Consider the following 22,045-nt stretch of genomic DNA (forward strand, 5'->3'; position numbering starts at 1 on the left):
AGCCCCATTTTGGTCCCATTTCAGCCCCATTCCGGCCCCATTTCGGCCCCATTTTGATCCCATTCCGTCCTCATTTCGGTGCCATTTCAGCCCCATTTCTATGCCATTCTGGCCCCATTTCAGCCCCATTCCGGCCCCATTTCGGCCCCATTTCATCCCCATTCCCGCCCCATTCCGGCCCCATTTCGGTGCCATTCCGGCCCCATTCATTTCGGTGCCACTCCGTCCCCACTGCGGCCCCATTGCGGTATGCGGATGGCAGTGACTCATTTCCCCCCCCCAATCGCTGTTTGTTTGCCCGCCGTTGCCACGACCCCCCCGCGCCCCCCCCCCCCCCCTCCGCCCCACACATTCTTTCCACGGCGCCGCGGTTATGGGGCGGGGATGGGGGGGGGGGGGGGGGGGGGGCGATGAATCACTGCCCCACAGGAAACGCCGCCGGGGCCACACTCAGATGTGGGGAATCCGAAGGGGGGGGGGGGGGGGGAACGGCCCTCCGCTATGGGGCACCGCCCCACTCTGTGCTATGGGGCACAGCTCTGTGCTATGGGGCACTGTGCCCACTGTGTGCTATGGGGCACCGCCCCACTCTGTGCTATGGGGCACAGCTCTATTCTATGGGGCACAGCTCTGTGCTATGGGGCACTGTGCCCACTTTGTGCTATGGGGCACAGCTCTGTGCTATGGGGCACCGCCCCACTCTGTGCTATGGGGCACAGCTCAGTGCTATGGGGCACTGTGCCCACTGTGTGCTATGGGGCACAGCTCTGTGCTATGGGACACCGCCCCACTCTGTGCTATGGGGCACAGCTCTGTGCTATGGGGCACTGTGCCCACTCTGTGCTATGGGGCACAGCTCTGTGCTATGGGGCACTGTGCCCACTCTGTGCTATGGGGCACCGCCCCACTCTGTGCTATGGGGCACCGCTCTGTGCTATGGGGCACTGTGCCCACTTTGTGCTATGGGGCACCGCCCTATTCTATGGGGCACAGCTCTATTCTATGGGGCACAGCTGTGTGCTATGGGGCACTGTGCCCCCTTTGTGCTATGGGGCACAGCTGTGTGCTATGGGGCACTGTGCCCCCTTTGTGCTATGGGGCACAGCTGTGTGCTATGGGGCACTGTGCCCACTTTGTGCTATGGGGCACAGCTCTGTACTATGGGGCACTGTGCCCACTTTGTGCAATGGGGCACCGCCCTATTCTATGGGGCACAGCTCTGTGCTATGGGGCACTGTGCCCACTTTGTGCTATGGGGCACAGCTCAGTGCTATGGGGCACTGTGCCCACTTTGTGCTATGGGGCACAGCTCTGTGCTATGGGGCACTGTGCCCACTTTGTGCTATGGGGCACCGCTCTGTGCTATGGGGCACCGCTCTGTGCTATGGGGCACAGCTGTGTGCTATGGGGCACTGTGCCCCCTTTGTGCTATGGGGCACAGCTCTGTGCTATGGGGCACTGTGCCCACTGTGTGCTATGGGGCACCGCCCCACTCTGTGCTATGGGGCACAGCTCAGTGCTATGGGGCACTGTGCCCACTTTATGCTATGGGGCACAGCTGTGTGCTATGGGGCACTGTGCCCACTTTGTGCTATGGGGCACAGCTCAGTGCTATGGGGCACTGTGCCCACTTTATGCTATGGGGCACAGCTCTGTGCTATGGGGCACTGTGCCCACTTTGTGCTATGGGGCACCACTCTATTCTATGGGGCACAGCCCCACTTTGTGCTATGGGGCACAGCTCTGTGCTATGGGGCACCCCTGTGTTCTATGGGGCACAGCTGTGTGCTATGGGGCACCGCCCACTTTGCGCTATGGGGCACAGCTCTGTGCTATGGGGCACAGCTCTATTCTGTGGGTCACAGCTCTGTGCTATGGGGCACAGCTCTGTGCTATGGGGCACCGCCTCACTGTGTGCTATGGGGCACAGCTCAGTGCTATGGGGCAGTGCTCTATTCTATGGGGCACCGCTCTGTGCTATGGGGCACTGTGCCCACTTTGTGCTATGGGGCACCGCTCAGTGCTATGGGGCACCGCTCTGTGCTATGTGGCTCTGCTCTATTCTATGGGGCACAGCTCAGTGCTATGGGGCACTGTGCCCACTTTGTACTATGGGGCACAGCTCTATTCTGTGGGGCACAGCTCTGTACTATGGGGCACTGTGCCCACTTTGTGCTATGGGGCACAGCTCTGTGCTATGGGGCACAGCTCTGTTCTGTGGGGCACAGTGGGGCTGCCCCATAGCTTCCCTGCCCCACATCGACGCTGCCTTCCGCACAGATGGCGGCGGCCCCACGGGGCCCCACCCCTTATCTCTGCACTGCAGATGGGGCGTGTGGGGCAGCGCCGTGGGTCTGTAATGTGGGGCAGTGCTATGGGGCAGTGCTATGGGGATGTACTATGGGGCTACACTGTGGGGCTGTACTATGGGGCAGCGCTGTGGGGCTGTAGTGTGGGGCAGTGCTGTGGGGCTGTACTATGGGGCAGCGCTGTGGGGCAGTCTATGGGGCAGTACTATGGGGCAGTGCTGTGGGGCAGTGCCATGGGGCAGTTCTATGGGGCAGTACCATGGGGCAGTGCTATGGGGATGTACTATGGGGCAACACTGTGGGGCTGTAGTGTGGGGCAGTGCCATGGGGCAGTGTTGTGGGGCAGTCTATGGGGCAGTGCTGTGGGGCAGTGCCGTGGGGCAGTGCCGTGGGGCTGCACTATGGGGTAGCACTGTGGGGCTGTACTATGGGGCAGTGCTGTGGGGCAGTTGTATGGGGCAGTGCTGTGGGGTAGTGCTATGGGGCAATGCTATGGGGATGTACTATGGGGCAGCGCTGTGGGGCAGTGCTATGGGGCAGTGCTGTGGGGCAGTGCTATGGGGATGTACTATGGGGCAATGCTATGGGGATGTACTATGGGGCAGCGCTGTGGGGCAGTGCTATGGGGCAGTGCTGTGGGGCAGTGCCGTGGGGCAGTTCTATGGGGCAGTACCATGGGACAGTGCTATGGGGCAGTGCTATGGGGATGTACTATGGGGCTACACTGTGGGGCTGTACTATGGGGCAGCGCCGTGGGGCTGTAGTGTGGGGCAGTGCCATGGGGCAGTGTTGTGGGGCAGTCTATGGGGCAGTGCTGTGGGTTAGCACTGTGGGGCAGTGCTGTGGGGCAGTGCTATGGGGCAGTACCATGGGGCAGTGCTGTGGGGCAGCGCTGTGGGGCAGTGCTATGGGGCTACACTGTGGGGTTGTCCTATGGGGCAGCGCTGTGGGGTTGTAGTGTGGGGCAGCGCTGTGGGGCTGTACTATGGGGCAGCGCTGTGGGGCTGTACTATGGGGCTGTACTATGGGGCAGTGCTATGGGGCTGTGCTATGGGGATGTACTATGGGGCAGCACTGTGGGGCTGTACTATGGGGCAGCGCTGTGGGGCTGTACTATGGGGCAGTGCCATGGGGCAGTGGTGTGGGGCAGTGGTGTGGGGCAGTGGTGTGGGGCAGTGGTGTGGGGCACTGCTGTGGGGCAGTGCTGTGGGGCAGTGTTGTGGGGTTGTACTATGGGGCAGTGCTGTGGGGCTGTACTATGGGGCAGCGCTGTGAGGCAGTGCTATGGGGCAGCACTGTTGGTTGTGGGGCAGCGCTGTCGATTGTAGGACAGTGCTATGGGGCAACACTGTCAGTTGTAGGGTGGTGCTGTGGGGCAGCGCTTTCAGTTGTGGGGCCGTGCTATGGGGCAGCGCTGTCGGTTGTGGGGCGGTGCTATGGGGCAGCGCTGTTGGTTGTGGGGCAGTACTGTTGGTTGTGGGGCAGCACTGTCGGTTGTGGGGCAGCCATTATGGGGCAGCGCTGTTGGTTGTGGGGCAGCACTGTTGGTTGTGGGGCAGCGCTATGGGGCAGCACTGTCGGTTGTGGGGCAGCGCTATGGGGCAACTGTTGGTTGTAGGGCAGTGCTATGGGGCAGCGCTGTCGGTTGTGGGGCAGCGCTGTGGGGCAGCGCCATTGAAAGCAGTGGATGTGGGGCAGCCGCTGTGGGTCGGGCCCCATGGGCGGTGGGCGTGGCTTAAAGGGTGGGCGTGGCCTAACGAGGTGGGCGTGGCCTAACGAGGGCGACGGGTACGCCGTTGTGGGCGTGGCCTGGCGCGGTGGGCGTGACCTGGAGCGGTGGGCGTGGCCAAGCGGGAGCCGGAAGTCGCCGCGCCAGCACCTACGGCGGTGGGCGTGGCCTCCACTGGGCGGTGGGCGTGGTCAGGGGGCGGTGGGCGTGGCCAAGGGGGAGCCGAACGTCGCCGCGCCCGCACCTACGGCGGTGGGCGTGGCCTCGGGGGGGGGCGGTGGGCGTGGCCAGGAGGAGGTGGGCGTGGCCCGGCGAGAGGCGGAGCGGTGCGGGCGGTGCGGGAGCGGAGCGGTGCGAATGGCGCTCTCCGGGCGGCGGAGGACGGATCTGAGCGGGCGGCTGTGCTGTGCGGGTGGGTGCGGGGCTGGAAGGGGGGCGGGGGGGTGGGGGGGGGCGGGGTGCGGGGCGGTGCGCGGTCGGGGAATGGGGGAGGTGGGGGGGAAGGGGGGAAGGGGGCGGGGCTGGGACGCGCTCTGGCCACGCCCACTCCGCTGAGGCCACGCCCCCGCGGTGCGGTGCCAGCGTTGAAACCACGCCCACCTCCCCCCGTGGCCACGCCCTCTTCTGGAGCCGCCCGGCGGCCGCTCGCTCGTGCTCAGGCCACGCCCACTTGGCGGTGGCCACGCCCCCCAGTTGAGGCCACGCCCACCTCGCCGAGGCCACGCCCCCGTGTGGGGTTGGGGGGAAACGCGGGGGGGGGTGGGGGGAGTGTGGGGCAGAGGGCCATAATGTGGGGCAGAGCACTGTGATGTGGGGCAGAGTGCCATAATGTTGGGCAGAGAGCCACGATGTGGGGCAGAGCACTGTGATGTGGGGTAGAGAGGCCATGATGTGGGGCAGAGCACTGCGATGTGGGGCAGAGAGGCCATAATGTGGGGCAGAGTGCCATAATGTGGGGCAGAGAGGCCATGATGTGGGGCAGAGGGCCATAATGTGGGGCAGAGCACTGTGATGTGGGGCAGAGAGGCCATGATGTGGGGCAGAGTGCCATAATGTGGGGCAGAGAGGCCATGATGTGGGGCAGAGTGCCATAATGTGGGGCACAGAGGCCATGATGTGGGGCAGAGCACCGCTGTGGGGCAGTCAGTGGAGGTGTTCTTTGGTTCAATTGTGGGGCAGAGCCCCATAGCGCACAGCTGTGGGTCGGGATGTGGGGCAGAGCCCCATAGCACACAGCTGTGGGTCGGGATGTGGGGCAGAGAGCCCCATTGCACACAGCTGTGGGTCGGGATGTGGGGCAGAGCTCCATAGCGCACAGCTGTGGGTCGGGATGTGGGGCAGAGCCCCATAGCGCACAGCTGTGGGTCGGGATGTGGGGCAGAGCCCCATAGGGTCGGGATGTGGGGCAGAGCCCCATTGCACACAGCTGTGGGTCGGGATGTGGGGCAGAGCCCCATAGGGTCGGGATGTGGGGCAGAGAGCCCCATTGCACACAGCTGTGGGTCGGGATGTGGGGCAGAGCCCCATAGTGCACAGCTGTGTGTCGGGATGTGGGGCAGAGCCCCATAGTGCACAGCTGTGGGTCTGGATGTGGGGCAGAGCTCCATAGCACACAGCTGTGGGTCGGGAGGTGGGGCAGAGCCCCATAGCACAGCAGCTGTGGGTCGGGAGGTGGGGCGGTGTCCCCGGGTGGGGTTATGGGGCAGAGTCCATGTGGGGCGGTGCACAGCTGGCAGGATGTGGGGCACGGCCCTGCTTTGTGGATGCCATCTGTCTCCACTACGCTATGGGGCAGAGCCCCACGTGGATGCACTTATGGGGCAGAGCCCCACGTGGTGACGGTTATGGGGCAGAGCCCCACACAGGCGCGGTTATGGGGCAGAGCTCCACGTGGGAGCACTTATGGGGCAGACTTCATGGAGTGGTTATGGGGCAGAGCTCCACGTGGGAGCACTTATGGGGCAGACTTCATGGAGTGGTTATGGGGCAGAGCCCCACATAGGAGCAGTTATGGGGCAGAGCCCCACTAGGGGGTACTTATGGGGCAGAGCCCCACATAGGGGCGGTTATGGGGCAGAGCCCCACATAGGAGCGGTTATGGGGCAGAGCCGCACGTGGTGGTGGTTATGGGGCAGAGCCCCACATAGGGGCACTTATGGGGCAGAGCCCCGCATAGGCGCGGTTATGGGGCAGAGCCCCACGTGGTGGCACTTATGGGGCAGACTTCATGGAGTGGTTATGGGGCAGAGCCCCACATAGGAGCGGTTATGGGGCAGAGCCCCACTTGGGGCAGTTATGGGGCAGAGCCCCACATAAGGGCAGTTATGGGGCAGAGGCCCACATAGGAGCGGCTATGGGGCAGAGCCCCACATAGGGGCAGTTATGGGGCAGAGCCCCACATAGGAGCGGTTATGGGGCAGAGCCGCACGTGGTGGTGGTTATGGGGCAGAGCCCCACATAGGGACGGTTATGGGGCAGAGCCCCACATAGGGGCACTTATGGGGCAGAGCCCCGCATAGGCGCGGTTATGGGGCAGAGCCCCACGTGGTGGCACTTATGGGGCAGACTTCATGGAGTGGTTATGGGGCAGAGCCCCACATAGGAGCGGTTATGGGGCAGAGCCCCACATAAGGGCAGTTATGGGGCAGAGCCCCACATAGGAGCGGCTATGGGGGAGAGCCCCACATAGGGGCGGTTATGGGGCAGAGCCCCACTTGGGGGCACTTATGGGGCAGAGCCCCACGTTGGCAGAACCGCGGCGCGATTGAGGCCACGCCCCCTTTGGAGCCGTGCCGCCGTTGAGGCCACGCCCATTCCGGGAGGCCACGCCCACCTCGCGATGCCACGCCCATTGGGAAACCCGCGCCGCGGTTGGGGCCCCGCCCACAAAACCAGAGGCCACGCCCATACGTTGAGGCCACGCCCCCCACTGATGTGGGGGTCCTTTGGGGTCGCGTTCTGTGGGGTGGGGGGGGCGGTTGGGGGTCCTTTGGGGTCGCATTCTGTGGGGTGGGGGGGGGGCGGTTGGGGGTCCTTTGGGGTCGCAGTCTGTGGGGTGGGGGGGGCGGTTGGGGGTCCTTTGGGGTCTCATTCTGTGGGGTGGGGGGGGGGCGGTTGGGGGTCCTTTGGGGTCGCGTTCTGTGGGGTGGTTGGGGGTCCTTTGGGGTTGCATTCTGTGGGGTGGGGGGGGGGGCGGTTGGGGGTCCTTTGGGGTTGCATTCTGTGGGGTGGGGGGGGGGCGGTTGGGGGTCCTTTGGGGTCGCAGTGTGTGGGGTGGGGGGGGCGGTTGGGGGTCCTTTGGGGTCGCGTTCTGTGGGGCGGTTGGGGGTCCTTTGGGGTCGCGTTCTGTGGGGTGGAGGGGGGCGGTTGGGGGTCCTTTGGGGTCGCAGTGTGTGGGGTGGGGGGGGCGGTTGGGGGTCCTTTGGGGTCGCAGTGTGTGGGGTGGGGGGGCGGTTGGGGGTCCTTTGGGGTCGCAGTGTGTGGGGTGGGGGGGGCGGTTGGGGGTCCTTTGGGGTCACATTCTGTGGGGTGGGGGGGGCAGTTGGGGGTCCTTTGGGGTCGCAGTGTGTAGGGTGGGGGGGGCGGTTGGGGGTCCTTTGGGGTCGCGTTCTGTGGGGCGGTTGGGGGTCCTTTGGGGTCGCATTCTGTGGGGTGGGGGGGGGGCGGTTGGGGGTCCTTTGGGGTCTCATTCTATGGGGTGGGGGGGGGCGGTTGGGGGTCCTTTGGGGTCGCAGTGTGTAGGGTGGGGGGGGCGGTTGGGGGTCCTTTGGGGTCGCAGTCTGTGGGGTGGGGGGGGGGCCGTTGGGGGTCCTTTGGGGTCGCATTCTGTGGGGCGGTTGGGGGTCCTTTGGGGTTGCATTCTGTGGGGTGGGGGGGGGGGCGGTTGGGGGTCCTTTGGGGTCGCATTCTATGGGGTGGGGGAGGGCAGTTGGGGGTCCTTTGGGGTCGCAGTGTGTGGGTTGGGGGGGGGCGGTTGGGGGTCCTTTGGGGTCGCGTTCTGTGGGGCGGTTGGGGGTCCTTTGGGGTGGCATTCTGTGGGGTGGGGGGGGGGCGGTTGGGGGTCCTTTGGGGTCGCATTCTGTGGGGTGGGGGGGGCGGTTGGGGGTCCTTTGGGGTCGCAGTGTGTGGGGTGGGGGGGGCGGTTGGGGCTCCTTTGGGGTCACATTCTGTGGGGTGGGGGGGGCAGTTGGGGGTCCTTTGGGGTCGCGTTCTGTGGGGCGGTTGGGGGTCCTTTGGGGTCGCATTCTGTGGGGTGGGGATGGGGGGGGTCCGTGTGGGGGCGACCGCTGTGGGGCCGGGAGGGGAGGTGTGGGGTGGAGACCCCCATCCCCACCATGGGGCAGCGACCCCCTATGGGGCAGTGCCGCCAATCTCCCTATAGGGTGGTGCCCCCCCCATGGCGCTGGGGGTGCTGAGCCCCATAGATGTGGGTCCTGTGGCTGCTGAGCCCCATAAGTGTGGGTCCTATGGGTCCTGAACCCCATAAGTGTGGTGCTATGGATGCTGAGCCCCATAAGTGTGGCTCCTATGGGTCCTATGGCTGCTGAGCCCCATAAGTGTGGGTCCTATGGATCCTATGGCTGCTGAGCCCCATAAGTGTGGGTCCTATGGGTCCTATGGATGCTGAGCTCAATAAATGTCCATCCTATAGATCCTATGGGTACCGAACCCCATAAGCGTGCGTCCTATGAGTTCTATGAGTCCTATGGGTCCTATGGCTGCTGAGCCCCATAAGTGTGGGTCCTATGGGTCCTATGGCTGCTGAGCCCCATAAGTGTCCATCCTATAGATCCTATGGGTACTGAACCCCATAAGCGTGATGGGGTCCTGTGGTTACACTATGGGGCAGAGCCTATGGGTCCGACGGCTGCTGTGCCCCATAAGTGTGGGTTCTATGGGTCCTATGGGCGCTGAGCCCCATAAGTGTGGGTCCTATGGCTGCTGAGCCCCATAAGTGTGGGTCCTATGGGTCCTGAGCCCCATAAGTGTTGGTCCTGTGGGTCTTATGGATCCTATGGGTCCTATGGCTGCTGAGCCCCATAAGTGTGGGTCCTATGGGTCCTATGGCTGCTGAGCCCCATAAGCGTGGGTCCTATGGGTCCTATGGCTGCTGAGCCCCATAAGCGTGGGTCCTATGAGTCCTATGGGTCCTATGGCTGCTGAGCCCCATAAGTGTGGGTCCTGTGGGTCCTATGGGTCCGACGGCTGCTGTGCCCCATAAGTGTGGGTTCTATGGGTCCTATGGGCGCTGAGCCCCATAAGTGTGGGTCCTATGGCTGCTGAGCCCCATAAGTGTGGGTCCTATGGGTCCTGAGCCCCATAAGTGTGGGTACTGTGGGTCTTATGGATCCTATGGGTCCTATGGCTGCTGAGCCCCATAAGTGTGCGTCCTATGGGTCCTATGGGTGCTGAGCCCCATAAGTGTGGGTCCTATGGGTCCTATGGCTGCTGAGCCCCATAAGCGTGGCAGCGTGGCTTCCCCCCCCCCCCCCCCGCTCCTCCCCCCTTCCTTCCGCCCCATAAGCGGCGCTGTGGGGCGGAGCTGCGGGGCGGCCCCGAAGGGGTTAAGGGGAATTCCTGTGGGTGTGGGGGGGACTCCGCCCCACTCACCTCGGCCGGGAGGGGCCGCTCCGCCTCAGCCCCACACCGCAGCAGCGCCCCATAGCAGCGCCCCATAGCAGCGTTTCATAGCAGCGCCCCATAGCAGCGCCCCATAGCAGCCCGTCCGGAGCGGCACCCCATAGCAGCGCGGCGCCCCATAGCAGCGCCATGGCCCGAGAGGGGGGGGCGGAGCCCTCTATGGGGCTGAGCGGATCCGAGGAGAACGTGTGGGGCGCGGTCCTGAGAGCCGCCGAGGGCCGGAAAGGTGCGGGGGGGGCAATGGGGGGGCGATGGGGGGATGTGTGGGGTGGGGGGGGGATGGGGGGATGTGTGGGGTGGGGGGGGAATGTGTGGGGTGGGGGGGCGATGGGGGAACGTGTGGGGTGGGGGGGCAATGGGAGGATGTGTGGGGTGGGGGGGAATAGGGGGATGTGTGGGGTGGGGGGGGATGGGGGGATGTGTGGGGTGGGGGGGGATGGGGGGATGTGTGGGGTGGGGGAGTAATGTGTGGGGTGGGGGGCAGTGGGGGGATGTGTGGGGTGGGGGGGATGGGGGAATGTGTGGGGCAGGGGGTAATGTGTGGGGTGGGGGGGTAATGTGTGGGGTGGGGGGGCGATGGGGGGATGTGTGGGGTGGGGGGGTAATGTGTGGGGTGGGGGGCAGTGGGGGGATGTGTGGGGTGGGGGGGATGGGGGAATGTGTGGGGTGGGGGGGGAATGTGTGGGGTGGGGGGGAATAGGGGGATGTGTGGGGTGGGGGGGCAATGGGGCAGTAATGGGTGGGGTGGGGGGGCAATGGGGGGATGTGTGGGGCAGGGAGTAATGTGTGGGGTGGGGGGGGATGGGGGGATGTGTGGGGTGGGGGGGTAATGTGTGGGGTGGGGGGGCAATGGGGGAGTAATGTATGGGGGGAGATGTGTGGGGTGGGGCGGGGGGTAATGTGTGGAGTGGGGGGGGGATGGGGGGATGTGTGGGGCGGGGGGTAATGTGTGGGGTGGGGGGGCAGTGGGGGGATGTGTGGGGCGGGGGGTAATGTGTGGGGTGGGGGGGCAGTGAAGGGATGTGTGGGGTGGGGGGGAATAGGGGGATGTGTGGGGTGGGGGGGTAATGGGTGGGGGGTAATGTGTGGGGTGGGGGGGAATAGGGGGATGTGTGGGGTGGGGGGGCAGTGGGGGGATGTGTGGGGCAGGGGGTAATGTGTGGGGTGGGGGGGTAATGTGTGGGGTGGGGGGGCGATGGGGGGATGTGTGGGGTGGGGGGGTAATGTGTGGGGTGGGGGGGCAATGGGGGAGTAATGTATGGGGGAGGATGTGTGGGGTGGGGGGGCAATGGGAGGATGTGTGGGGTGGGGGGGCAGTGGGGGGATGTGTGGGGCAGGGAGTAATGTGTGGGGTGGGGGGGGATGGGGGGATGTGTGGGGTGGGGGGGGATGGGGGGATGTGTGGGGTGGGGGGGTAATGTGTGGGGTGGGGGGGCAATGGGGGAGTAATGTATGGGGGGAGATGTGTGGGGTGGGGCGGGGGGTAATGTGTGGGGTGGGGGGGCAGTTGGGGGATGTGTGGGGTGGGGGGCAATAGGGGGATGTGTGGGGCGGGGGGGCGATGGGGGGATGTGTGGGGTGGGGGGGGAATGTGTGGGGTGGGGGGGTAATGGGGGGATGTGTGGGGGGGGGCAATGTGTGGGGTGGGGGGGTAATGGGGGGGTAATGAGGGGATGGGTGGGGGGGTAATGTGTGGGGTGGGGGGGGAATGGGGGGATGTGTGGGGTGGGGAGGGGATGGGGGGATGTGTGGGGTGGGGGGGTAATGTGTGGTGTAATGGGGGGGTGTGAGCGGGGGGCAGAGCGCCATCATGTGGGGCAGAGAGGCCGCTATGTGGGGCAGAGAGGCCGCTATGTGGGGCAGAGGGCTGCTATGGGGGGGCAGAAGGCTGTGATGTGGGGCAGAGAGGCCGCTATGGGGGGCAGAGAGGCTGTGATGTGGGGCAGAGGGCCGCTATGGTGGGGCAGAGGGCCGCTATGGGGGGGCAGAGAGGCCATAATGTGGGGCAGAAGGCCGCTATGTGGGGGCAGAGGGCTGCTATGTGGGGCAGAGAGGTCATGATGTGGGGCAGAGGGCCGTGATGTGGGGCAGAGAGGCCGTGATGTGGGGCAGAGAGGCTGTGATGTGGGGCAGAGGGCTGCTCTGTGGGGCAGAGCCCATTGTGTGATGGGGTCCGGTGGTTACGCTATGGGGCAGAGCCCCACGTCGGGGAGGTTATGGGGCAGAGCTCCTCATAGGGGTCGTTATAGGGCAGAGCCCATAGTGTGATGGGGTCCGGTGGTTACGCTATGGGGCAGAGCCCCACGTGGGGGAGGTTATGGGGCAGAGCCCCACATTGTGGAGGTTATGGGGCAGAGCTCATAATGTGATGGGGTCCTGTGGTTGCGCTATGGGGCAGAGCCCCACATGGAGGAGGTTATGGGGCAGAGCTCCTCATAGGGGTCGTTATGGGGCAGAGCCCCACATGGAGGAGGTTATGGGGCAGAGCCCATAGTGTGATAGGGTCCGGTGGTTGCGCTATGGGGCAGCGCCCCACGTGGGGGAGGTTATGGGGCAGAGCCCATACTGTGATGGGGTCCGGTGGTTATGCTATGGGGCAGAGCCCCACATGGAGGAGGTTATGGGGCAGAGCTCCTCATAGGGGTCGTTATAGGGCAGAGCCTCACGTGGGGGAGGTTATGGGGCAGAGCTCATACTGTGATGGTGTTCCGTGGTTGCGCTATGGGGCAGAGGCCCACGTGGGGGAGGTTATGGGGCAGAGCTCCACGTGGGGGAGGTTATGGGGCAGAGCCCATAGTGTGATGGGGTCCTGTGGTTGCGCTATGGGGCAGAGCCCCACATGAGGGAGGTTATGGGGCAGAGCCCATAGTGTGATGGAGTCCGGTGGTTACACTATGGGGCAGAGCCCCACGTGGGGGAGGTTATGGGGCAGAGCCCCACGTGGAGGGGGTTATGGGGCAGAGCTCCTCATAGGGGTCGTTATAGGGCAGAGCCCCACATGGCGGAGTTTATGGGGCAGAGCCCATAGTGTGATGGGGTCCGGTGGTTGTGCTATGGGGCAGAGCCCCACGTGGGGGAGGTTATGGGGCAGAGCCCATAGTGTGATGGGGTCTGGTGGTTACGCTATGGGGCAGAGCCCCACGTGAGGGAGGTTATGGGGCAGAGCTCATACTGTGATGGGGTCCTGTGGTTGCGCTATGGGGCAGAGCCCCACATGGGGGAGGTTATGGGACAGAGCCCATAGTGTGATGGGGTCCGGTGGTTACACTATGGGGCAGAGCCCCACATGGAGGAGGTTATGGGGCAGAGCCCCACGTGGGGGAGGTTATGGGGCAGAGCCCCACGTGGGGGAGGTTATGGGGCAGAGCTCATACTGTGATGGGGTCCGGTGGTTACGCTATGGGGCAGAGCCCCACATGGGGGAGGTTATGGGGCAGAGCCCATAGTGTGATGGAGTCCGGTGGTTACGCTGTGGGGCAGAGCCCCACATGGCGGAGGTTATGGGGCAGAGCCCCACGTGGGGGAGGTTATGGGGCAGAGCTCCTTGTAGGGGAGGTTATGGGGCAGACCCAGCGCTATGGGGATGATGCAGCACTATAGGGCAGACCCACTGCTATGGGTCCCACCCTTTGCTATGGGGCAGATGCAGTGCTATGGGGCAGACCCGGCACTATAGGGCAGATGCAACACCATAGGGCAGACCCACTGCTATGGGTCACACCCAGCGCTATGGGGCAGACGCAGTGCTATGGGGCAGAGGTAGCGCTATGGGTCACAGCCATTGCTGTGGGGCAGACCCGCTGCTATGGGGCAGAAGGCAGCGCTATGGGTCACACCCATTGCTGTGGGGCAGAGGTAGCGCTATGGGTCACAGCCATTGCTGTGGGGCAGAGGTAGCGCTATGGGTCACACCCATTGCTGTGGGGCAGAGGTAGCGCTATGGGTCACACCCAGCGCTATAGGGCAGAGGTAGCGCTATGGGCCACACCCATTGCTGTGGGGCAGAGGCAGCGCTATGGGTCACACCCAGCGCTATGGGGCAGACCCAGTGCTATGGGGCAGGGGCAGCGCTATGGGTCACCCCCGTTGCTGTGGGGCAGCGGCAACGCTATGGGGCAGACGCAGTGCTATGGGTCACACCCAGTGCTATGGGGCAGACCCACTGCTATGGGTCACACCCGGCGCTATGGGGCAGACCCAGTGCTATGGGTCACACCCAGCGCTATGGGGCAGACCCACTGCTATGGGTCACACCCAGTGCTATGGGGCAGACCCAGTGCTATGGGTCACACCCGGCGCTGTGGTGCAGACCCACTGCTATGGGTCACACCCGGCGCTATGGGGCAGACCCACTGCTATGGGTCACACCCGGCGCTATGGGGCAGACCCACTGCTATGGGTCACACCCGGCGCTATGGGGCAGACCCACTGCTATGGGTCACACCCGGCGCTATGGGGCAGACCCACTGCTATGGGTCACACCCGGCGCTATGGGGCAGACCCACTGCTATGGGTCACACCCGGCGCTATGGGGCAGACCCACTGCTATGGGTCACACCCGGCGCTATGGGGCAGACCCACTGCTATGGGTCACACCCGGCGCTGTGGTGCAGACCCACTGCTATGGGTCACACCCGGCGCTATGGGGCAGACCCACTGCTATGGGTCACACCCGGCGCTATGGGGCAGACCCGTTGCTGTGGGGCAGAGGCGGCGCTATGGGGCAGATTCCCGTGGAGGGCGCGGTCGGTGGGGCAGCGCCGTGGGGCACAGCCGCCCCACGCAGCCAAACTCCGCCCCATTGGGCGCTGGCGCTGCCCCACGGCGCCGCAATTCCTTCCGCCCACGGCTGCACCGCGCCCTGTGCCGTGCCGTGCTGTGCCATGCAGCGCTGTGTGCCATGCAGCGCTGTGTGCCGTGCAGCCCCATGCAGTCCCATGCAGTGCTGTGTGCCATGCAGTGCTGTGCCATGCAGTGCTGTGTGCCATGCAGTGCTGTGTGCCATGCATTGTGCTGTGTGCCATGCAGCCCCATGCAGCCCCATGCTGTGCCGTGCTGTGCCATGCAGTGCTGTGTGCCATGCAGTGCTGTCTGCCGTGCTGTGCCATGCAGTGCTGTGTGCCATGCATTGTCCTGTGTGCCATGCAGTGCTGTGCCATGCAGTGCTGTGTGCCATGCAGCCCCATGCAGCCCCATGTTGTGCCGTGCTGTGCCATGCAGTGCTGTGTGCCATGCAGTGCTGTGTGCCGTGCAGCCCCATGCTGTGTGCCATGCAGTGCTGTGTGCCATGCAGTGCTGTGTGCCATGCAGTGCTGTGCCATGCAGTGCTGTGTGCCATGCAGTGCTGTGTGCCATGCATTGTCCTGTGTGCCATGCAGTGCTGTGCCATGCAGTGCTGTGTGCCATGCAGCCCCATGCAGCCCCATGCAGTGCTGTGTGCCGTGCTGTGCCATGCAGCGCTGTGTGCCATGCAGTGCTGTGTGCCGTGCTGTGCCATGCAGCGCTGTGTGCCATGCAGCCCCATGCAGTGCTGTGCTGTGCCATGCAGCCCCATGCAGCCCCATGTTGTGTGCCATGCAGTGCTGTGTGCCATGCAGTGCTGTGTGCCGTGCCGTGCTGTGCCATGCAGCGCTGTGTGCCATGCAGCGCTGTGTGCCATGCAGCGCTGTGTGCCGTGCAGCCCCATGCAGTCCCATGCAGTGCTGTGTGCCATGCAGTGCTGTGTGCCGTGCAGTGCTGTGTGCCGTGCTGTGCCATGCAGTGCTGTGTGCCATGCAGTGCTGTGTGCCATGCAGTGCTGTGTGCCGTGCAGCCCCATGCAGCCCCATGTTGTGTGCCATGCAGTGCTGTGTGCCATGCATTGTGCTGTGTGCCATGCAGCCCCATGCAGCCCCATGCTGTGCCGTGCTGTGCCATGCAGTGCTGTGTGCCATGCAGTGCTGTCTGCCGTGCTGTGCCATGCAGTGCTGTGCCATGCAGTGCTGTGTGCCATGCAGCCCCATGCAGCCCCATGTTGTGCCGTGCTGTGCCATGCAGTGCTGTGTGCCATGCAGTGCTGTGTGCCGTGCAGCCCCATGCTGTGTGCCATGCAGTGCTGTGTGCCATGCAGTGCTGTCTGCCGTGCTGTGCCATGCAGTGCTGTGTGCCATGCAGTGCTGTGTGCCATGCATTGTCCTGTGTGCCGTGCCATGCTGTGCCATGCAGTGCTGTGTGCCATGCAGCCCCATGCAGCCCCATGCAGCGCCATGCTGTGTGCCATGCAGTGCTGTGTGCCCTGCAGCCCCATGCAGCCCCGTGCAGCCCCATGCAGCCCCGTGCAGCGCTGTGCAGCCCCATGCAGCCCCATGCTGTGTGCCATGCAGTGCTGTGTGCCATGCATTGTCCTGTGTGCCGTGCAGCCCCATGCAGCCCCATGCTGTGTGCCATGCATTGGCCTGTGTGCCATGCAGTGCTGTATGCCATGCATTGGCCTGTGTGCTGTGCAGCCCCATGCAGCCCCATGTTGTGTGCCATGCAGTGCTGTGTGCCCTGCAGCCCCATGCAGCCCCATGCTGTGTGCCATGCAGTGCTGTGTGCCATGCAGTGCTGTGTGCCATGCAGTGCTGTGTGCCGTGCAGCCCCATGCAGCCCCATGTTGTGTGCCATGCAGTGCTGTGTGCCATGCAGTGCTGTGTGCCATGCATTGTCCTGTGTGCCATGCAGTGCTGTGCTATGCAGTGCTGTGTGCCATGCAGTGCTGTGTGCCATGCAGCCCTGTGCAGCCCCATGCAGTGCCATGCAGCCCCATGCAGTGCTGTGCTGTGCCATGCAGTGCTGTGTGCCATGCAGCGCCGTGCCGTGCATTGTGCCGTGTGCAATGCTGTGCCGTGTGCCATGCAGTGCTGTGTGCCATGCAGCACTGTGCAGCGCCATGCAGTGCTGTGTGCCACGCAGTGCAGCACCATGCAGTGCTGTGTGCCGTGCGGTGCATCCCCATGCAATGCGTCCCCGTGCAGCGCGTCGCCGTGCAACACAGCCCCATGTGGTGCATGTGTGTGTATTGCAATCCCGTGCAGTGCGTCTCCATGCATTGCATCCCCGTGCAATGCCTCCCTGTGCGATGCAGCCCTCTGCAATGTGTGTCTGTGCAGTGCAGTGCATCCCCCTGCATCGCATCCCCATGCATCATTGTGTCTGCGTGTGTCATTTCCCCATGCATCACAGCTGCATTTGTGGTGCCCCAATGCATCCTATCCCCATGCATCCCACCCCCAATGCATCCCATCTTTATGCATCTCATCCCAATGCATCCCACCCCCATGCATCCCATCCTTATGCATCATACCCCAATGCATCCCATCCCCATGCATCCCATCCCCGTGCATCCCACCCCCATACATCCCACCCCTGTGCATCCCACCCCCATGCATCTCACCCCCATGCATCCCACCCCAACGCACCCCATCCCCCTGCATCACACCCACGTGCATGATGCCCCAATGCATCCCACCCCCGTGCATCACACCCCCATGCATCCCACCCCAATGCATCCTACCCCTGTGCATCCCACCCCCATGCATCCCACCCCCATGCATCTCACTCCCATGCATCCCATCCCCGTGCGTCCCATTGCAATGCATCCCACCCCCATGCATCACACCCCCATGCATCCCATCCCCGTGCGTCCTATTGCAATGCATCCCACCCCCGTGCATCCCACCCCCATGCATCTCAACCCAATGCATCTCATCCCAATGCATCCCACCCCCATGCATCCCATCCTTATCCATCCCACCCCAATGCATCCCACCCACAATGCATCCTACCCCCGTGCATCCCACCCCCATGCATCTCATCCCAATGTATCCCACCCCCACGCATCCCACCCCCATGCATCTCACTCCCATGCATCCCATCCCCGTGCATCCCATTCTTATGCATCCCATCCCCATGCATCCCACCCCCATGCATCTCAACCCAGTGCATCCCATCCCCGTGCATCCCACCCCCATGCATCCCATTCTTATGCATCCCATCCCCGTGCATCCCACCCCCATGCATCTCAACCCAGTGCATCCCATCCCCGTGCATCCCACCCCCATGCATCCCATTCTTATGCATCCCATCCCCATGCATCCCACCCCCATGCATCTCAACCCAGTGCGTCCCACCCCCATGCATCCCACCCCCATGCATCCCACCCCCATGCATCTCAACCCAGTGCATCCCATCCCCGTGCATCCCACCCCCATGCATTGCACGCACAGTTCTGTGTCTGCGTTGGTGGTTGGGATGAGTGTGCTGCAATCCCTGCACCGCACTGCTGTTCTTGCTGCATGCTGGGATCTGATCCGTGCACCGTGCTGCAATCCGTGCTGCAAGTCACGATCCGATCCATGCACCGTGCTGCAGCCTGTGCTGCAATCCATGCGCCATGCAGTGACCCAATCCACGCACTGTGCCGCAATCCATGCAACACGCGGTGATTGGATCCATGCAACTGTGCTGCAATCCATGCAATGCGCTGTGATCCGATGCATGCAGCTGTGCTGCAATCCATGCAGCTGTGCTCTGTTTCGTGCAATGTTCTGTGCTCTGATCCATGCATTGTGCTGCAATCTGTGCAGCCATGCTGTATTCCATGCAGTCTGTGCTGCAATCCATGCAGCAGTGCTGTGTTCCATGCAGCCGTGCTGTGATTCAGTCCATGCGGTCTGTGCTGCAATCCATGCAGCTGAGCTGTGTTCCATGCAACGTTCTGTGCTCTGACCCATGCAGTCTGTGCTGCAATCCATGCAGGTGTGCTGTGCTCCATGCGGGTGTGCTCTGATCGGCGCTGCAGTCCATGCAGCCGTGTTGTGCTCCATGCAGATGTGCTCTGTTTGATGCTGCAGCCCATGCAGCAGTGCTGTGCTCCATGCAGCAGTGCAGCAGTCCATGCAGCCATGCTGTGATTCAGTCCATGCAGTCTGTGCTGCAGTCCATGCAGCCGTGCTGTGTTCCATGCAACGTTCTGAGGTCTGATCCATGCATTGTGCTGCAATCCATGCAGCCATGCTGTGTTCCATGCAATGTGCTGTGCTCTGATCCATGCAGCAGTGCAGCAGTCCATGCAGCCACGCTCTGATCCGTCCCATGCATTGTGCTGCAACCCATGCAGCCGTGCTGTGCTCCATGCAGGTGTGCTCTGATTGGTGCTGCTGTTCATGCAGCCGTTCTCTGAACCGTCCCATGCATTGTGCTGCAACCCATGCAGCCGTGCTGTGCTCCACGCAGGTGTGCTCTGATCAGCGCTGCAGCCCATGCAGCCGTGCTCTGATCCGTTCCATGCATTGTGCTGCAGTCCATGCAGCTGTGCTGTGTTCCATGCAATGTACTGTGATCCGATCCATGCAGCAGTGCAGTGCTCCATGCAGCTGTGCTGCAGTCCATGCAGCCGTGCTCTGATCCGTTCCATGCAGTCTGTGCTGTAATCCATGCAGCCGTGCTGTGCTCCATGCAGGTGTGCTCTGATTGGTGCTGCAATTCATGCAGCCGTGCTGTGTTCCATGCAGTGTGCTGTGCTCTGATCCATGCAGCTGTGCTGCAACCCATGCAGCCGTGCTGTGTTCCATGCAGTGTGCTGTGCTCTGATCCATGCAGCTGTGCTGCAATCCATGCAGCCGTGCTCTGATCTGTTCCATGCAGTCTGTGCTGCAATCCATGCAGCCGTGCTGTGCTCCATGCAATGTGCTCTGATTGGTGCTGCAATCCATGCAGCCGTGCTCTGATCCGTTCCATGCACTGTGCTGCAACCCATGCAGCCGTGCTGCGGCCCATGCAACACGTTGTGATGCATGCAGCCACGCTGCAAACCCATGCAACGCACTGCAATCTGTGCTGCAGCCCATGCAGCTGAGCTGTGATCTGTGCAGTGCGTTGTGATGCATGCAGCCATGCTGCAATCAATGCAACATGCCGCAATCTGTGCTGCAGCCTGTGCAACATGTTGTGATGCATGCAGCCACGCTGCAAAACCATGCAATGCGCTGCAACCTGTGCTGCAGCCCATGCAGCCGTGCTGCGGCCCATGCAACACATTGTGATGCATGCAGCCACGCTGCAAATCCATGCAACGCACTGCAATCTGTGCTGCGCCCCATGCAGCCATGCTGCAGCCCATGCAACACGTTGTGATGCATGCAGCCACGCTGCAACCTGTGCTGCAGCCCATGCATCACGTTGTGATGCATGCAGCCATGCTGCGATCTGTGCCGCAATGCATGCAGCCGTGCTGTGATGCATGCAGCGTGCTGTGATGCATGCAGCCGTGCTGCAATCTGTGCTGCAGCCCATGCAACACGTTGTGATGCATGCAGCCACGCTGCAATCCATGCAACGCGCTGCAACCTGTGCTGCAGCCCATGCAATGCGCTGCATGCGGTGCTGAGTGCTGCAACTGCACACGGCCCACATGTGTGGGGTGGGCACTTATGGGGCTGCGTGGGGCAGCACTGAACGGTGGTTTATGGCATTGGCACTTATGGGGCTGTGCTATGGGGCAGTACTTATGGGGCTGTGCTGTGGGGCGGTACTTATGGGGCTGTGCTATGGGGCAGTACTTATGGGGAGTACTGATAGGGCTGTGCTATGGGGGTACTTATGGGGCTGCGATATGGGGCAGTACTTATGGGGCTGCGATATGGGGCAGTACTTATGGGGCTGTGCTGTGGGGCAGTACTTATGGGGCTGAGCTATGGGGGGGTACTTATGGGGCTGTGGTATGGGGGGGCACTTATGGGGCTGAGCTATGGGGGGGTACTTCTGGGGCTGTGCTATGGGGGGCACTTATGGGGCTGTGCTATGGGGGGGTACTTACGGGGCTGTGCCATGGGGGGCATTTATGGGGCTTTGCTATGGGGGGCACTTATGGGGCTGTGCTATGGGGGGGGCACTTATGGGGCTGTGCTATGGGGGGGGTACTTATGGGGCTGTGCTATGGGGAGGGTACTGATAGGGCTGTGCTATGGGGGGCACTTATGGGGCTGTGCTATGGGGCACTGATGGGGCTGTGCTATGGGGGGTACTTATGGGGCTGTGCTATGGGGAGTACTTATGGGGCTGTGTGGGGTGGTACTTGTGGGGCTGTGCTGTGGGGGGCACTTATGGGGTCTGTGCCATGGGGGGCATTTATGGGGCTGTGCTATGGGGAGGTACTTATGGGGCTGTGTGGGATGGGCACTTATGGGGCTGTGCTATGGGGGGGTACTGATAGGGCTGTGCTATGGGGCGGTACTTATGGGGCTGTGCTATGGGGGGGTACTTATGGGGTGGCACTTATGGGGCTGCACTTATGAGGCAGCACTGATGGGGCGGTACTTACGGGGCTGCACTTATGGGGCAGCACTGATGGGGCGGGTACTTATGGGGCAGCACTTATGGGGCACCACTTATGGGGTTGGCACTTATGGGGTGGTATTGATGGGGTGGCACTTATGGGGCCGCAGTACTTATGGGGCAGTACTTATGGGGCAGCAGTACTTATGGGGCGGCACTTCTGGGGCAGCAGTACTTATGGGGCAGCAGTCCTTATGGGGCAGCAGTCCATATGGGGCAGTACTTATGGAGCAGCAGTACTTATGGGGCAGTACTTATGGAGCAGCAGTACTTATGGGGCAGCACTTATGGAGCAGTACTTATGGGGCAGCAGTCCATATGGGGCAGTACTTATGGGGCAGCAGTCCTTATGGGGCAGCAGTACTTATGGGGCAACAGTACTTATGGGGCAGCGTTACTTACGGGGCAGCAGTCCATATGGGGCAGTGCTTATAGGGCAGTAGTTATGGGGCAGTACTTATGGGGCAGCAGTCCTTATGGGGCAGTGCTTATGGGGCAGCAGTACTTATGGGGCAGCAGTCCTTATGGGGCAGTACTTATGGGGCGGCAGTCCATATGGGGCAGTGCTTATAGGGCAGTAGTTATGGGGCAGCAGTAGTTATGGGGCAGTGCTTATGGGGCAGCAGTACTTATGGGGCAGCAGTCCTTATGGGGCAGTACTTATGGGGCGGTAGTCCATATGGGGCAGTGCTTATAGGGCAGTAGTTATGGGGCAGCAGTAGTTATGGGGCAGCAGTACTTATGGGGCAGTACTTATGGGGCAGCAGTACTTATGGGGCAGCAGTCCATATGGGGCAGTGCTTATAGGGCAGTCCTTATGGGGCAGCAGTCCTTATGGGGCAGTGCTTATAGGGCAGTAGTTATGGGGCAGTACTTCTGGGGCAGCAGTCCTTATGGGGCAGTCCATATGGGGCAGCAGTAGTTCTGGGGCAGCAGTAATTATGGGGCAGCAGTCCATATGGAGCAGTACTTATGGGGCAGCAGTACTTACGGGGCAGTACTTATGGGGCAG

General features: G+C 62.9%; 1 protein-coding gene across 19 annotated transcripts in view; it reads left to right on the top strand.

Annotated features, from left to right (window-relative positions):
- Positions 1-22,045, top strand: part of LOC121109775 (plectin-like) — a 160,878-nt gene that overhangs the window by 71,104 nt on the left and 67,729 nt on the right. For 3 of the 19 annotated variants that reach the window (XM_040695625.2, XM_040695626.2, XM_040695627.1), the window contains exon 1: positions 4,012-4,450. The exons of 13 other annotated variants lie outside the window; for them this stretch is intronic. In XM_040695625.2, coding sequence (XP_040551559.1) covers positions 4,027-4,450 — 424 coding nt within the window. In that variant the 5' untranslated portion in view covers positions 4,012-4,026. Of the gene's footprint in view, positions 1-4,011; positions 4,451-9,683; positions 9,905-22,045 lie in introns of those variants that run through there. 3 more of the 19 variants (XM_040695632.2, XM_040695634.2, XM_040695636.2) reach the window with 1 other exon arrangement.

This window comes from Gallus gallus, chromosome 2 (genome assembly GCF_016699485.2).
Source record: "Gallus gallus isolate bGalGal1 chromosome 2, bGalGal1.mat.broiler.GRCg7b, whole genome shotgun sequence".
Taxonomy (NCBI): Eukaryota; Metazoa; Chordata; class Aves; order Galliformes; family Phasianidae; genus Gallus; species Gallus gallus.